At 42.1% G+C, this 18,720-nt stretch overlaps 1 protein-coding gene across 8 annotated transcripts in view; it reads right to left on the reverse strand.

Moving 5' to 3' along the window:
- Positions 1–665: 665 nt before the first annotated feature.
- LOC308101972 (phosphatidylinositol-binding clathrin assembly protein) overlaps positions 666–18,720 on the reverse strand; it is a 137,394-nt gene continuing 119,339 nt past the window's right edge. For all 8 annotated transcript variants that reach the window (XM_080451534.1, XM_080451532.1, XM_080451528.1 and 5 more), the window contains 3 exons: positions 11,742–11,798; positions 9,519–9,635; positions 666–8,712 (listed from right to left, as the gene is read on the reverse strand). In XM_080451534.1, the coding sequence (XP_080307660.1) occupies positions 8,698–8,712; positions 9,519–9,635; positions 11,742–11,798 (189 nt within the window). In that variant the 3' untranslated portion in view covers positions 666–8,697. The remainder of the gene's footprint in view (positions 8,713–9,518; positions 9,636–11,741; positions 11,799–18,720) is intronic.

Below are 18,720 nucleotides of genomic sequence, written 5' to 3' on the forward strand. Positions count from 1 at the left end.
ATATCCAGAGGGACTTTTTGGATGATTTCAGAAAACAAGCACATGGTTTCATCACCACACCAGGAGAACTTGTCTTAAAACTCCCACTGGGGCTGTTAGTAATGACTCTGGGCTAGCTTGACTTATTAGCTGAAAAATAAATAAATGATGCTGTACATGTTCCTGCTTGCTTCTAGTTGGCTTTCACTTAGTAACTGTCAGTGGCATGGTGAGCTCCTAGCATGAGGCTGGCCAGAACGGAGGGCAAGGATGCGAAGAGAGGCAATGATAAAACTGAGAAAATTCTCTTCAGTAGATATTATATTAGTTTGTATTATTTGGGGAAGTCAAATTCCTTAATCATAGATGTTTTAAGCCAATAAATCCCAACTTCTATGTTAGAGAAATTATGAATTTATAAATAAAGCTTATCTTCTGACGTTTTAGAGGTCTAATGTCTTTAATTTCCAAGAAAAGAGCAAACAACAAAACACAATAGATTTCTGGAGGATCTGATGAAACGTCATACTGAAATGTTACAAACTAAAATATATAATTTTAATTAGAAATTAATATTAAAAAAACGTATGCCACCATTTCCAAGCTCTGCAAGAAAATGGACAGAAACAAGTAGGCCTACAAACCTAGGCAATTTCTAACCACTAAAGAACCAAAAACTCGACACGTAGGAATGGAAAATGACTCTTTATTTCTTCAAAAAAAAGAGAGAAAGAAAAAAAAAATCTCTATAATAAACAAATATACCACTGTAAAATAAAAGCCCATGATTTATTTCATTTTGTTTAAGTGAAAACATTTCTTTGCCTTTCCATGCTTTGATACAATCCATATTATGTCTGCATTTAAATAAATAGAAAAAAAAACAAATGTACAAAGAGATTTGGGGGAAGGCGGGAGACAGAGTAGAGAGATAGAAAGATAGAGCGCCAGACATTTAAAAGGTGTATTTTGGCATCATTTTGACAATCCACTGCAGACCCTGATGTATGTTACATGGGGCAGTCACGGGGACCACCCTCGAGTTCGTGACATCCGTCCTTTCATCCCACCCACCCCGTTAAGAAGTATTCATTACTATATACTGCTGTTATTATAACGCTAATATCTTTCATGTTCATCAGAAAAATAAAAGGATAAATGCAAAAGAACGTAACTGCAGATTATGAGAGTATGTGTGTAAAAGCTATGTGTTGGTATGTATATGTGTGTAATGTATGTGTTTAAGTGTCACTGTTAATATGTGTGTTTGTGTGTGTAATCTCTATATACAGAACAGTGAGGCAGCAATCCAAGGGTTTCTTACCGAAAAACATTGATGTAGAAAAAACAGAACGTGCACGGTAGGTCTTTGATTCAACACAATCAACTCACTAACAAAAAAAAAACAAGGGGAATCAATCCCTAAAACCCATCTGTCATCAACTCACTCACACCTGTCCATTTTTCTGTCTTTTTGACATGAAATCAATCTCTGTTGTTCAGTTAATCTCTTCCAAACACTGCCACCACTGTAACACATAAAGCCACCACCAGGTGGTGCCACAACAGTGTGGGGGGGGAAACAATAAAAGAAATCCACAGGACACATTGTCATTTGGCACATGTGCTGCAGTGACAAATGTGACATCTTTGGAGAAAATACAGAAGAAAAAGGTTTGGTGCTTTTTTTTTTGCTACAGCGGCTCATCTTTCAATACAAAACCACCGTCCAAAAAACAGTTTATCAATGAAAAAGGTTGCCTGCACAGACTTTAAATGACCCAGATTCACCGAGTCAGAATCCCGTGCCCTTTATTCAACCTTTCTAGCCTGGTTGGTCCTGTCTTAAAGTGGGTTAACAAGAGGAGATCATCATCATCATCATCATTTCATGCTTTTCTGAGGGAAAGGAACAACACAAACGTCAACAACAATATACTGTAACCATGCACTCTCTGACACCAGAGAGAGAGAGAGAGAGAGATAGCAGTTCACGTAGGGGGAGATAACCTGGTAATATGGGGCTCAGTAACATCCACTGCACTCTGCGTTTCTCTTTGTCTTTGACTCTGGAGTAGAAAGCTTACGAGACAAGACAACTGTAGGCGTGCACACACACAACAACCCTCTCCTCTGACTAGAAGGTTTGCAGGGTTTTTTGCATCCCCCTCGAACCAGACAAAGAAGAACCCTGAGCTGTGAAGGGTGAGTGATGCTCTCGTTAAACCTCCACAACTTCACTGCCTGAAGCGTCCTTCTAGAAGGACACTTAAAGGAGTAGTTCACCCCAAAAATTACTTATTTTCGATCAATTACACACCCCATGAAGCCTTGAATCTAAAAGCTCCCAATGTGTCGCAAACGTGACACATTGGGAGCTTGTAGATCGGCTATTTTTTGGGCGAAGACATTTGGTGTAGACGGGGAAAAAAAGTGTTCCAAGTACAGTTGTAACTCAAGTCCAGTTCTCTCAGACTAGAGGGGGTTAAGTGGTTAACCCCTCAAGATGCTCCAGTGGAGCTAAATGCTGCGTTCGAAACGGTAAAAGTAGTGATTGTGCAGCAAGCAACGCTACAGTATATGAATGTTGAAGCCGAGCGATGTTGAAAAGCATTGTGTGCTCAGCAAAACCGGTTAAGTGAAAGAAGACAGAAGATTATCACGGATTTAAGTGAGGATATTTAACAGGACAGCTGCTTTAATAGTTTCTGGCACCTTAAGCCACGGTAAAGGAGACGAGGAAAGGAACGCAAAGATGTTATTTCACCAGGGATAGTCTCTCTCTCCCTCTCTCTCTCTCTCACTCTACTGCCACTTTATGTCCATTTGGATCCAGCTCAAAACATAACAGGCAGGACTGGATTCCATGCAGAGACAAAAACAAAGGCAACAGCAACAATCAGCTATTAAAGAAACAGGAGAAAAATTGAAAAGAGAGGAAATAAAAATTAACAACTGACCAAGCGGAATACAGGACATGGATTAATCTGAGAAGGGGGGGGGGGGGGGAGGGGAGGTAATGCTGTGCTCATCAAAAACATTCCCCTGTGCCTTAAAAAAGCACAACTCTAGAGTCACAGTTTTTTTTTTAACAGGCCTGGATAAAACTGCAGTTGCAAAGAATTTGTGGTGTTTGTTTTTTTGTGTGTGGCGTTTTAGAGGAACAGCAGGGTGGGGTTTACCAATCACAGCCAAGTTGACTTCTTTGCTGTTTTCTGCGATTGTCACTAAGCGTGTCATCTTACTCTGATGAACCTCGCCCCTGCACTTTAAGCACAGAAGAACAAAACCAAAAAAGAATTCACTAAAAGGGTGTTTAAACCCAAAACTACAAATTGTCCATATCTTTTAAGGCCTGATCCACACACTACTATACTAATATTGTTCAAGGCAGTGATGACCTAATCACTCTCAACAAGGTACATAGGCCTACAGGCACCTGCACGCCTCTAAAAGTCTAACTCGGGATTAAAGGTACACACGGAGTTAAAGTCAACCCCCGTGAGGCAGACATTTTGGCTCGTTGGCCTGATGTGGAACATCTCGCAGGCAGTGGTGTAAAGTGACTAAGTACTTTTTACTCAAGTAAAATTTTGAGGTACTTTTAGTATTTCCAATTTTCAGTACTTTTACTTCTACTCCACTACATCTCAGAGGCAAATGTTGTACTTTTACTCCACCAAACCTTTTTTAAAACTTTAGCTACTTGTTACTTTGCAGATATAAATTACTACATTATAAAACATACATTAACCACTTTAGCCCTATCTTATACCTAGGCTATTTGAAAATAGCCGATCTACAAGCTCACAACGCGTCGCGATGTGAGCTTGTAGATCTGCTATTTTCAAATATTTTAGTACTTCTACTTTTAGTACTTCAAGTACATTTGGATACCAATACTTTTGTACGTTTCATTTTGAATTTCTGACTTTTACTTGTAACAGAGTACTTCTACATTGCAGTGTTGATACTTTTACCTAAGTAAAACATTTGAGTACTTTTTCCACCACTGCTCGCAGGCTGCGAGCCACTTGGCTCAACACCTCCTCACATTTACAGCAGCTCACACACACACACACACACCGTTGCCGTGGATACTGGATGCTTGTCAGTGGTCTGTTGTGTGGAGTATAAATGCCCAGAGCTAAGACCTCCTACTGCAGGGGTCTTCAAGGTTTTTCAGGTGTACTCTGAGGACCCTCTAGGGGTCCCGGACCTCCTGTTGAAGACCCCTGACCTACTGTATGAGCCATATAGCTTGTCTCATACAGTATAAACTAGTTCCAAACCAAACACAATCTAAGGATTTTTTTTTTGTCCTTCATGACTGAACTCTAATGTGAAGCCATTTCTGGCACCGATACACAGACGTCGTCCATTTTGAACGCCAACGGTTGTGCGTGCGTGGTTTCCGGTTCAAAGGCTGCAGAAGCTTTGGAAACTTCAACTGTAGGCACCGTCCATTTTAACCCATTAAAACCGGGAAAGCATCTGTGTCATTTTAGATGTTTTTTCACAAAACTCTTAGGATTTAGAACAGTGGTTTAGAGCAGTGGTTGGCAAAAATAGCAGATATACAAGCTCACGGCGCGTCACTTGGTGCCGCGCTGCGAGCTTGTACGTCTGCTATTTTTGACACTTTTTTTTTTAATCTTGAAAGTCTTGAAATCTTGCAAAAATGTTGAATAATTTTGATTTTTTTTTAACAAAAATCTTCTTTTCTGGCACAAAACATCTTCAGATGGGGGGTCCGCGGCCAAATATATCAATTTGGGGGTCCTTTGAGAACCAATGATTTAGAAGGCATTTGTAGAATCGGCCTCGAGGTCTTAATGGGTTGAATACCGGGGGGAGAAGGTACATCCATTTTAGGGACACGGTGTCCTGTGTGTGGATGGCAATGCTAGATTACAATCCACTGTTCTAAGAACAGGTGCAACAACAGGAAAAAAAACAGACCTTTGTTCCTTTGGACAGACAAGCTGTTTCACCGTCTAGTGCCTGCCAGACATAAGAGAGAACTACCTGTCCTGTACGGATTGGAAAAATGCGAACAATTACTTCCACAATCTGATTAGCCCGGGTTGTTGCATTTTGCGATGGAAACGAATCCCTAAACAAAGGTTTAACTGCCAAACGTTACTGGTATAGATAAACATACCACACACAACGCAGCAGCCTGTCCCACCCTGCCTAATCATGTCTTAATAGATTGCCGTTATTTCGTACAACTTAAGGACTTCCAAATTCATTACCTAAACCTGTTACGAAAGAGCAAGCTAACAGTTATCCAGTTGTGCCGGTACCGCCGCTGCATTACATACTACAGTGCAAGTACATCTCTGTCTCAGGCAACCAGTCCCTACGTTTGAACGAGGCGTTTTACAAAACAAGATACCCCAGACGTCAAAGAATCGCCATCTAGGTTTTGACTGTCTCCAATCACAGGTTGGTTTAAAGACAGCTGACATCGTGACGAGAGGTGGAGGTGGCCATTAAATGGACTTCCCTGACCTACATTTTAGGACAGAGAAACTAGGCGTAGAGCTTACAACTACAGTACCACCACCTGACCCTGAAGCAACGCCGAAGGCAAGAGAGGACCTGGTGGGGATTGGGTGACACACTCAAAGCTACAGAAGCACATACCACACAGTCAGGAGGGAGCCTGAATGTAGAGCTAGACTCCTTGAAACAAATTCCTCCTATAGCTAACAGAGAGATAGAGACAGTGAGAGACATAGGGCAGTTTCACTAGATACAGGAAGACACGGTGCCTAAAAGCTTAAAACCAAAGACTGCGATGAAAAAGAAGCAACACCTATCCAACTAGCTTGAACCTTGACTGATGGAAGATGATAATCTAGAGAGAAAACTGCGTTTTAACTTAATTTGCGGTTTATTATCTTTTTTTTTCTTTTTCTTTTTACATACACATCAGACAGTGCCAAAGCAGACTACATCCTAGAGATAGGACTATATGATGGTGGAAGAGAGACAGAAGCTGAATTCTAAAGAGAGAGAGAGTGACGTTTAGGGACGTGAAGAATGGGACATGATAGAACTTTCACTGATATGATGACATGGAGTCACGGGACTAAGGGGGGGCTTCTAAAACCCAAATGGGTACAATGGTGGTAGGGGCCGGTCAGGAAACCAAGTTGTGTTTTTCTTTGTCCACTAGCCATAGTGAATTAATACAACGTATCAACCACTTTCAGTCTTGTCCGAGACAACTAGATTTTCAGAGTAGTAGACAAGTACCCAACGATGGTGGGTTTACTGTACTTCAAATACTGCAAAAGAAAAGTACTGCAAAAGTGGTTGGACAAACGTAAAAATGTCACATTTTGTTTGGTGGCTGGTGTTAATTTCCCACCCTGATAAAGTAGATTGTTCAGTTCCACATGGAGACCCTGTAACTCTGTGCTGGCTTCCCACACGTTTCAAACCATCAAATTAATCCCTGTGCGGCCGGCACTCGCAAAACACGTTGTAACACTCCATAGGATTAATAATCACAAATCGTATCAAGTTGTTGTAAAATCCCAAAGTATCCCGTTTACAGACTGAAATGACCTTCCTCTGCACAACTACTGTGTAGTCAACTTCAGTGTAACATTTTCTGCATGTGCATTTTTGCAACAAAATTAGATTTTTTTACAAAAACAAATTATTCTAATAATAGTAGTAGGAACTAAAAACCCAAGCATATATATTCTTATCAAACTCATTGGCTTTACATTTTTGTTCAAAAATTGACACTTTGTTAGACCCTCAGAAATAGCCCTCTGTGGAAACCATTCACACACAGGTGTGTGAGTGATGATCGCATACTGACTTTAACACACAAACAAACAAACCGGTCAGAAAGCCATGGCAACGAATGCTTTGGCTGAGGAATGACCATAATAACCCCTCAGGGTCAAATATTATGTTCCTTAAAACGCGAAGCAGCCACTGGCTGAGGCCAAACCACACGTAAACAGTAAAGTACCACCCCAGCAACGCAATGCAAGTCAATTCACCTCCTTTGGGTTAACATTCAGCTCACGACTGCTGTTGGCACGTTATCTGTGGCTCTGCCCAATACGTAACTCCTTATCATCACATTCGTAACGTTTTCAACTTAAGCTACGATGTTTGAGGCTGGTTGGTCAACTGCTGATGAACATACACAGGGTTTGATTTGTAAAAAAAAGAGAAAAAAAAATGAAAAGAGGGCTGTCATTTTAACCACCTACAACCTGTATACTTAGTAATGTGGCTAACAGAGTTTTTAATTAAATTGTTCAATTGTGATATTATCAAACATAAGTATCAAAAGCAGAGGCACGGATTCCCCCCCTCCCTCCCTCCCAGCAAATCCAACCCTTAACCTAATTGACACAACCAGACAAATAGAGAAGTGAGCTGTCAGAGAATACTACAGATACACACAGATAAGCCGAGCCAGGCAGGAGAATAAATAAAAAACAAAACAAAAAAACAATAATGCAGCAATGTCATTGGTGAATCAAATCAACTGGCCTACATGATTCTCTAGGCTGTACTATTCATGTCTCAATTTGTGGCACTGATTAGGCGACAAAAGCGGTAGCATCGCTAGGCAACTGTTGTCCCCAGATAGCACCGCAATGTACCTTTAGCAAATGACAGGAAAAATGTGAGCGACGGTGATTTATCTTGAATAATGTCACGACGAAAAAGCTCAGCGACTACCCGTTACGATAATTGGGTCTACGAGTTGAAAGATGGCTTCCATGGTAGTCCACGGTTAATGTGGCGTTTTTGACATTTAAGATGAGATCGTGTGAAAGAGGGTGTGCGGATTAAAAAAAGAAATACAAAGATATAATACAGATCCAAAAAGATGTGGATATACACGCTGACAAGACGCTGTCTCTAGACACGCTCGTTGATTGGGGACGATTGGGGACAGATGCCGACAGCCAATGGGGAGAGGGGATGGAGAGGAGGAGACGTGGGTATTTGAACACCTTGTTCCGAAAAGGTTTCATCTCATTTCGTCTGAAACAACTGTGACACACACACACACACACACACACACACACACACACACACACACTCACACATCTGTCCTCATCGGTTGCCATTCCAGGTGGAACGGTAAATCCCCAAAAAAGGACAAATAGCACCAGTATGAAATAAAGCTAATTCTGCACCCGCGCGCAAAAACCTTAACCATCACACAGGAGAGGATTTCTACTTGATCTCGCTCTCTCTTTCTGTTACATCTCGTTCTCTCTCGCCCTCGTTCTCTTGCTATGAGACTTTACCCCAACGATAGGATTAGAAGTGAACCTCTGTCACGCGCGCACACACACACACACACACACACACACACACACACACACACACACACACACACACACACACACACACACACACACAGTTGTTTCAGACAGAGGAACACCATGATCATCTCCTTTTCGTCTCCTCAGTCCGTCCATCGATCCATCCATGCTCTGCGTTCTTCCTCCTCCTCTTCTCTCCATCCGTATGTCGTCCGTCGGTGCTCTTGTCTTCTGTCCGTCTTTCATCGTGTTTCTGTTTTTTTTCTTCTTTTTGCTCGTTCCAGTTGTTCGTCTGTTACCCGTCTGATCGCTCTGCGTGCGTTTGTTTCTTCTTCTGTCTGTCTGTCTGTCGTTTGTTTGTCGCTTTTGGCACACTCTGCTTCCCCCCCTGGGTCATCTACATGAACTGCATCTGGAGAGACAGAGACAGAGAGAGAGAGAGAGAGAGAGAGAGAGAGAGAGAGAGAGAGAGACAGAGAGAGAGATAGAGAGAGACAGAGAGAGAGACAAAGAGAAACTTTCAGAGACACTAAACCATGATGTTAACCCATTAAAGCCAGGAAAGCAGCTGTCATTTTAGATTTCTTTGGCTATTCAAAAACAGCAGATATACAAGCTCATAGCGCGGCAACGAGTGCATCTCAAAATATTTTGTTCCAGGGACCCCCCCCCCCCCCCCAAAGAAGTAAATATTTGAGTAAAAAATGTTTGCCTGAAAATATATATATATTCAAAGATTTGCACGAACGTTCAAGATTTTTCAAAAATAGCAGATCTAAAAGATCTGCTACAGATCTTCTATTTTTGAATAGCCAAAGTACAACATAATGGTTTAAGGCAGCGGTTACACAGATGCGTTCCTGGTCTTAATGCGTTAATGGATATCTCTGTGTTGTTTGAGATAGCAGACAATAACAGTAGGCTTATATCCACAAGTAAGTACGTATGCTGAATATTTCAGTGCTTAAATTCGGCACAATTCTCCATACTTCAGTACATTTACATCATCAGTTTATGCAGGGGATGATAGTTCTTCATGCTAATTTCACTACATTTTGTTTTTAGCACTTAAATCCTTGACCAAAGGTCCCCCCAGGGGTCTATACTTGGTCCCAAACTACACTAAATCTCTTCACCAAAAATAGCCGGTCTACAAGCTCACTGCGCATCTCAAAGCAATGCGTAGATCTGCTATTGGGACGTGTGTGTGCGTGCTACCTGGGCTCCTGGCATGGGTGCGAAGGGGTTAGTGGGTCTGAGGACGGGTTGGTTGTACATCATTGGCGGAGGAGCCATTACTTGAACCCCACCCATCTGACCCATCTGGGCAGGGACCTAGAGAGAGAGAGAGAGAGAGAGAGAGAGAGCGAGAGCGAGAGCGAGAGCGAGAGCGAGAGAGAGAGAGAGAGAGAAATAGCTTTAAACACTTTTGGGAAAACAGGTGCTATGCTATTTGTGCACAACTTTGCAAAAGCTTATCCCAAGCTAACCTTTCCTAGGTGGATAACAGGCTAACTATTTCCGACAGCAAATGCACAATTCGCACAGTATGGTTTTGTAAGTTAGACTTCCCACAGTTGAAATGTAACAGCTCACACATCATTTCTATTCCCTTTTAATTGTACATATACTATTGTTCCACTTTTGCTTTGGCAATGTAAACGTATGTTTTCTGCCAATAAAGCCCTTTGAATTGAATTGACTTGAATTGAGAGTGGGGGGGGGGGGGAGAGAGAGAGAGAGAGAGAGAGAGAGGGGCGAGAGAGGGCAGGAGATAAAGAATGCAAGGGAGGTAGAACGAAAGACAAGAGGGAGAAATATTAATGGAAAGTATCGCTGTCTGTGAGTACACACTGTGTGTGTGCGTGTGCGTGTGCGTGTGCGTGTGTGTGTGTGTGTGTATACTCGTGGTTGAGATGCTATGCCTGGCAGCCATGACTTTTAAATCTTTCAAACTTTCTTTCTAAGTGCTGACAACACACAAATTATTAATTATCACAAACTCGGGAAAGAACAAAAAAAAACAAAAAACATAACAGGCCACATAATCGGCTCGGTGCCGTTTAGAGCCTTTTGCACAGAAGCACATTCATCTGCGTGCGTTTCACTGACGTTAAGCTTTCGTGTCAGGACCTCAGACACATTGGGGCTGATCAGTTTCATTAAATGGGAAGTGAATATCGTGGTGACTCATGATGGTGTTCCCCCCCCCCCCCCCCCCCCCCCCCTCTTTGTAAACAGCTGTGCCTCAACTTGCCCACTTTGAGTTTCTCACTTGCGGGTCGAAGTCGACAGTACTTGTGGGGGTGTTTTGGTGTGTGATATTCTTTATGGATCTTAGTATCTTACTAAACAGCAAGATGCATCCACCACACCGTTCCATCCACAGGCTGGTGAGAGCCGCTGTTTCATGTATTGCGACAGTTTCCTTACATAGATTAAGTTTCTTAAAAGGATCCCTGGCTAATACAAATATGCCGTAATACATTAGAATTGCCCTCTATAACTAAAATATACTTAAATACTTTATTTATTTCAGAAACAGTTCATCTTTTACTCAAGAGGGGCAATGCCCGTCGCAAGTTGATGATGTCATTTTGTCCATGTGTGGTGCAGCCCTATGGAATTTATGGAATGCATTTGCAAAAAAAAAAACATTTTTAAAATATTGATTTGATGCTCATATTAACCTTAGGAAGTATTAAGTTGTTTTTTATTTTCACATGCATTCCATGGGGCTAAACCACACATGGACAAATGACATCATCAACTTGCGACGGGCATTGCCCCCTATTGAGTGAAATAAATTAAATATTTAAGATGTTTCGAATTTTCCATTTTAGTTATAGAGGACAATTGTAATGTATCAAAGGCATATTTGGCTTATTAGCCAGGGATCCTTTTAAAGTTACAGTAAGTTTATGTGGTAAAGGGAGGAGTAAATCTCCCCTCCCTTCCCCCGAAGATTTGTACCCACTAATTCAATATTCTTGACGGTGCTTTTACTGAAATATTAACCAAGAACGTTATTATTATGTATTCATTTTTTTTATTCCGATTTTCATTTCTTTGAGCACATTCAGAAAAGCCTCTGGCGACCCCCTCCAAATTATTTGGTGACCCCTCGGAGGTTGCGACCCCCAGGTTGAGGAGCACTGGTCTAGAAGCGAGACCGTCTGTCCGTCTGTCAGTCTGTCAGTCTGTCTGTCTGTCTGTCTGTAGCAGTGCAGTAGGCAAAGGAAGAACATCTCAAATATTTTTCACATATGTTTTATCCTTTCTGAAATATGTTTTAAACGTTTTATGTATTACCGGAAGTCAAAGGAGAGACAAATATAAAGAAAAACTAATCACATCACGATGCATTGTAAGCTTGAAGATTGGGTTATTTTTAAAAATATGACTATTTCTATGCATGTGTGTGTGTATGTGCTGGCTTACCATTCCATAAACAGGCACTTGTGGTGATGTCATGGGGAATGCCATGGGGGCCGGGGCCTGGAAGTGTCGACAGACAGAAAACCAAAATAAGCAACCGAAACAAAGTCATGATTACCACAACAAACTAAACCAGACCCTGGGCCAGACTCACTCACTCACTTGTTCCATGCCAGATGAGTTTGTTTGTAATAAAAAGGCAAAGATTGATTCAATAACTTGAATCAATCAAAGGGAAGTTGTGTTTCTTTTGCTTATAATTTTGTATTCTGGCTCTAAATTTTCCTGATGCAGTTATAGCCCCACTTGCCTGGCACACCATGCACATTAACACAAAGAGTTATTTGACAATTCATTGTCTGCTGAGAGAGAGAGAGAGAGAGAGAGAGAGAGAGAGAGAGAGAGAGAGAGAGAGAGAGATTCCATTGTGTATCTGTACCAAGTGGACCTTTGACACAGACCTACTGCACGTATAAACGGAGCTGCTAATACCTTTAAACACATTTGAAATCTTAGGCTTTTTGTACACTATTTTAAATAGGTAAAATACTGCTAATTGTCAGTATGTGACTGCAAACTCGTGAAAGATTTCTGCTATTTGTTTCAAAAAGCTTTATACCCTTGCCAACGTGTATACTGTATAACGCTGCGACATAGCTCTGTTTAACACAATGCTGTACCCCCTCCAACTGTACATCCTTTCCCCATTTGTTCTCTTAAATAGTTTTTTGTATGTTTTGACAATTGCTTTGGCAATGTAAATGTATGTTTTCTCACGCCAATAAAGCCCCTTGGAATTGAACTGCGATGGAGAGAAATGTAATAATAGATTAGATTTCCTACTCAGAACACTAGTACATAACAGGAGTATAATAGAACCAGTAGACGGAGGAAGTACATTCCCAAAAGGAGCGGTGCCCACCGGAGCTTTAAGAGCGGCATCGACGAGTGTTATTATGCCCTACATTCTTTTCATGAATTCTATTCACTACAGCCTCCAATTTAGCATGACGGGGCACAGACGAGACGGAACGCTGCTGCGTCAAACAATTCACTGACTGCGCGAGCTGAAAGGAAGGAAGCAACCGTTAGCAAGTCAAAAAGACCAATACGGAGCTGCTGCAGCAGCGTTCGAGGGGAATGTGTCGCACTAGGGAACCGTTTGAAAGCGGATCGATTTTGGCACGCCTGCCGCAACCAAGTGAAATACATTATTAAGGTGTTGTTAGTCTCTGCGGTTTTTATCGTAATTATTTTGTTGTTCCCCGGGGGAATTCAGTTTGTCAGGGGAAAAACGGTGTGCATTTTAGAAGCAGAATAGTGCACACTGCACAGTACTGAGCAACTACATGTTAAGTATACGCCGTTTACCACAAGCTCACAATACAGGCTCCACGCACAGCAGCCACATTGGAATGAAATTGGGCTCTGTTCCATTCTGGTCAAACAGAGTCAGGGTGCCGATATTGTGCATGTTGGCTCACTGAAAACACTCTCGCTACGCCAGTGGGTCTCAAAGTATGGGTATTCAACTCTGAGAGTGTTGGGGGTCCTTGAAATCTAAACTTTTTGAGAACCACTGTGCTACGCTAAAACGGGACAGAGCCTTCAATAGTATCATTAGTAACGCCTGTGAAAGTAGTAAGGAAGAGGCCCAATTTCTTTCCAATACGGCTGCTGCTCCTGTGCATAGAGCCTTTTTCACAGGTAGTGATAGCGGTAATACTTTTCTACCCTATCAGCGTGATAACATTCACCTGGTGTCTCAAAGCTCCAAATTGGCCGCTTGATAAGACAGCTTAAATAACACCGTGTACTCTGAGTTCCTGAAACCGTGCGCTGATTCTAAACTCTATTACTGCCATGTCTATTACAAGGAAAAGTTTGTTTTGAGAGTCTGTTGGCTATAGAATACCAATAATCCAGTCTCTGCTTGCAGGGAGGTGATACAGAGATGTATTTTTATATATATAGTTTTGCCTTGGCCTCCTACTGCTCCTGCGCCATCAAATATTCAATTATCGGGTCAGGAATGCGGCAAAACACTCAAAAAATCCCCATGAATTCAAGGCTTCATGGGGTGAGTAATAATTGACAGGGGGAAAATTGATTTTTGTTGGGCGAACTATCCCTTTAATAGACAGTAGCCTTGAGTGGCGCCTTCAGCTGATACCAAACAAGAGATGATTGTTGCTGGGTTTCTAACAGCAGCATACAGTATCTATTTGTCATATTTGACACTGCCATGGCACTGCATGGCATTTCTCAGTCATTCTCTTTTCAATGTTTTCATTTGTATAAACTCACCCTGCAGTTCGAGTTGAACCTAGTTTAAAATGTTGTATGGGCTTTTGTCAAGCGACAAACAAAACCCTTGCGTACCGAATGTTACAGAAATTGGCGGAAGTTGCCTCTAAAAATATAATAGTTGGACCTTTTGACGTTTCGTGTGTGTGTGTGTGTGTGGGGGGGGGGAGCTACATTTCGAATGAATGGCTAAATGAATAGTTTATTTCTGTCCTTTTAAACAAAACATGGATAGATACTAAAGTTGAGTTTACAATTTCAAAATGGCACAGAAAAGGTGTAGGCTGAAGGCGAGGCTTATATTATGACTATTGACTAACCTAACATACATTTTGAAATGTATAGAAACATTTATATTTGTTGTGAGCTTGTAGGTCTGCTATTCTCGGTGTGCCTTGCGCACAGAATGTTTAAGAACCACTAGGCTAAAAGACAAAGGGGACAGAAAAGGGGGGGGGGGGGGAGACAGGGCAGGTTAAGCCATTATGACCGGGTACGCATCTGTGTCATTTTAGATTTGAGCTATAACCATTATTTTACACTTTTGGCGATAGATAAAGATAGCAGATTTACAAGCTCATAGCGTGGCACCGAGTGCCGCACTGTGAGCTTGTAGATCAGCTATTTTTGAAAAATCTTGAACATTTGTGCAAATATTTGAATATATATACATTTATGACTCAAATCTTTCCTTGAACGGCATATTTTGAGATGGGGGTCCGTGGGCCAAATACATATCATTTTTGGGTGGTCCTTGACATGAAAAGGTTTGAGAACCACTGATATATAATAGCAAACATAATACGGTTTTCAGGAAACTGTAAGGATTTAGAAGACATTTGTAGATCTGCGTCCCCGGATTGAATGGGTTAAGACGTGAGCAGAGGCGAGAGACTGATCAATGTGGTCAGATGATCAAGGTGCTAATCCCAAGTCTCCAGGCGAGAGAGGGCTGTGGGTGTGATACCCAATCATAACTTTAGATCACTCAGCTCTCTGGACTAACACTGCTATGGCACTGGCTGGGAGCCAGAGAGAGACAAAGAGGAGGGAGAGGGAGAGGGAGAAAGAAAATGGGGAGCAGGCAGAGATAAGGGACAGGGAGGAGAGGAAAGAGAGGAGAGGAGAGATACTCGAGATTGGGACAGTACAGACTGAGCCAAGATCGACAGAGAAGGTGAAGAGAGGGAGAATACAGTGGGAGCAAGATAGAGGTAGAGTGATGAGGAAAGAGAGAGAGAGAGAGAGAGAGAGAGAGAGACCTCAGGTCAGCCAAAACACTTTCATCCTGTGAATACATTAAGGATGGCTTGTCGTTGCATAGGAACCACTGGCCTCTGCCATTTAAGACGAGCGCCAAAGAGCCTTTGGTTAACCTGGCTGTTAAGAGAGTCTTACATAATGGGAATGATATAGGCCTATATATACTGAAAGTCAGTATACAGAATCCATTTTATAGGCTCGGTACTGGATGTTCGCATAACTTGGCTGACATAAAATGCATCTCCTTACCTGAATAGTGTTACCTATCAGCCTGTCTGACTCAGTGTTTTCCCCAGCATGTCTGGCTGTTTGCATGCCATCAGTACCACTTTTTCCCCCCCACACTCAATAAAAACCTGACTTTTTAACAAACTTGTCATACAAAGGTTTAGTCAACCCGTACTCTCGATTTTCTGCTCTCTCTGTATCTTGAGGTTGAAGTTGGCGCACCACTGAATCGGCACCACTGAATCGGTGCTGTGCGCTATGAGCTTGCATATCTGCTATTTTTTTGAATAGCCAAAGACATCTAAAATGGCACAGATGCGTTCCAGGATTGAACGGATTAAGCACATTAAAGATTGAAGCTGGCTGGCTTGTGTGTCATTAATAAATGGGCAAGGCAAGACCCGACCTGCGGCTGCTTTGGCAGGAACATGAGGATTTGAGAGGCGTTCTTGTCGAGGTGTTATCGTGGCCCTGCTGTCTTGACTCGTGACTTGCGCAATGCATTAAGAACAATGCTCCCATCAGGGGCGGCGACCTGGTGTTTTATTCCATTTAACCCATTGAGACCTGAAGCCGATTCTACATGTCTCCTAAATCTCAACAGTTTTCTGAAAAACGTATGTTTCTATATCAGTGGTGCTCAATCTTTTTCATGTCCAGGACCCCCAAAATTATATGTATTTGGCCGCGGACCCCCATCAAAATATTTTGTTCCAGGGACCCCCCAGAAGTAAAGATTTGAGTTAAAAATGTTCGCTTTAAAAATATGTATATTCAAAGATTTGCACACATTTTCACGATTTTTCAAAAATAGCAGATCTACAAGCTCATAGCGCGGCACTCTGTGCCGCGCTATGAGCTTGTATATCTGCTATTTTTGAATAGCCAAAGTGTAAAATAATGCTTTATAGCTCAAATCTAAAAATGACACAGTTCCAGGTCTTAATGGGTTAAAAGTTGAAACCTAGTCTGTTGCTAAATCTATTCATCCATCCATCTATCCATCCATCCATCTACAGCGAGGGGTTCTCAACCAGTGGTCCTTGAGGGGGGTTCCAGGGGGTCCCCAGCAAAAGGTGTTAATGCATTTTCACCCCTTTATCCATTATTGTATACGTTGGTTATTCAAAAATAGCAGATATACAATAGCAAAACAAATAGCAGATATACAAGGTCACGGCGCATCACTTCGTGCCACGCCGCGAGCTTGTATATCTGCTATTTTCGAAAAATCTTGAAAGTGTTTGCATTCTTTAACACAAACCTTCTCTTCTGGGGGTCCCAGGCACAAAACGTTTTCAGGCGGGAGTCCGCGGCCAAAATGTATATCAATTTAGGGGTCCTTGGCATGAAAAAGGTTAAAAACCACTGGTCTACACAGTATATCCTGAACCAGCACAATTCTCACTAAATCTCTTTTTATTTCTCCAGTATTGTATGAGGATCTTTTTTTCTTCCTTTAGTGTAACCCACCCTTGCCAGGGTCTCTCAGCCCCTAGACTTTGAACTTCAGTTATGGTATCTTCCTGTGCTACGCTGAAGGCATGCAGAACAGGGCCGCCGAGGATGTTATTTCAGAGAGTAAACAGAGCGGGGCCTCCAGACTTTAAACAAGTTGACTGGCAGGAATGCAGGAGAGAATGCAGAGAGAAATTCAAAGGTTGTGCGAGAGAGAGAGGAGAAGACAGGAGAGGAAAGAGAGGAGAATGTTTTACAGCAGTTTACAGTACAAACTACCTTGTTGTAAAGAAAAGTGTTTGTGAACAGAGATGAATACTTACATAAGTAGCATAGAACATTCCATTCTGCCGCGGGAAAGAATGCACAGGGAAGACAATACAGACAGAAAGGCAGATACAGTAGTCAGAAAGGCAGACAGACAGACAGATAGAGGGAGTGAAAGTGAAAGATAGAATGAAAGAGTGACCAAATTATAACCAGAGAGAGAGAGAGAGAGATTAAGTTGCCAAACATGGGGCGAGAGGGGCGGATGACAACGCAAAATAGAGAGAGAGAGAGCGAGAGCACGAGCGAGCGAGGAAGGAAGACGATTGGATGATGAAGCAAAACAGACGGAAAGTAGACGGAGGAGAAAAAAAAGGAGAATAAAGGATGATGGCAGCAGGAAGGAAAGGAATGATAAAACAGAGGAAGAGAGGAGAGGAATGGAGGGGAAATGAAAAGGAGAGAAAAATGAAAAGAATGAGGAGGGGAGCAGGAAGAAAATAAGTTGGAGAAATGGCCAGGAATGAGAATTGGAGAGAGAGAGAGAGAGAGAGTGGGAGACCGAGAGAGAGAGATAGAAAATAGATGGGGGAAGAGAGGGAGACAGAGGAAGTGTTAGTGACAGTTTGTCTTTGTCAGCCAGAAACCGTAGATAAGAGATCAGGAGGACAATCAGGGGGCTGGCAAGCTCAGTGCACACACGCACGCACGCTGGCACACACATACACAGTGGTGGAAAAAGTACTCCTTTTTTTTTACTTAAGTAAAAGTACTGTGTCAATACTGCAATCAATGTAGAAACCAAATACTGTAAAAAAGAATGGACAACGCGATGCCATTGCGATGCAACGCGTTGTGAGCTTGTAGATCGGCCATTTTCAAATGGCCAAAATGTATATAGGGCTGAAGTGGTTAATGTATGTTTTGTAATAATAATCCAAATCTACCAAGTAACAAGTGGCTAAAGTTTTAAAATAATTGTAGTGGAGTAAAAGTACAATATTTGCCTCTGAGGTGGAGTGGAGGAGAAGTAAAAGCACTGAAACGTGAAAATACTCTAGTAAAGTAAAAACATACCGAGTACAGTACTTGAGTAAATGTACTTAGTTACTTTACACCACCGACACACACACCCTCTCTCTCTCTCTCTCACTCTCTCTTTAGGCTGCAGACAGGACATTCTGCTCCAAGCAAACCATCACTGGGGAATACATGCTCATGCAAGTAAACAGACACACATACACAGATATTGTGTGTGTGTGTGTGTGTGTGTGTGTGTGTGTGTGTGTGTGTGTGTGTGTGTGTGTGTGTGTGTGTGTGTGTGTGTGTGTGCAGTACTTGTATTGCTATCCACGTGGGGAGAAAATGTCCTCCCAAGAATAGTGGTTAGAACAGGGGGTATTTCTCTGGTCCTCTTGTTGAGAAACGCTCATTTTCATGACAAAGAACTATTTTTTAG

This window comes from Gymnoscopelus braueri (genome assembly GCF_963280865.1).
Source record: "Gymnoscopelus braueri genome assembly, chromosome: 15".
Taxonomy (NCBI): domain Eukaryota; kingdom Metazoa; phylum Chordata; class Actinopteri; order Myctophiformes; family Myctophidae; genus Gymnoscopelus; species Gymnoscopelus braueri.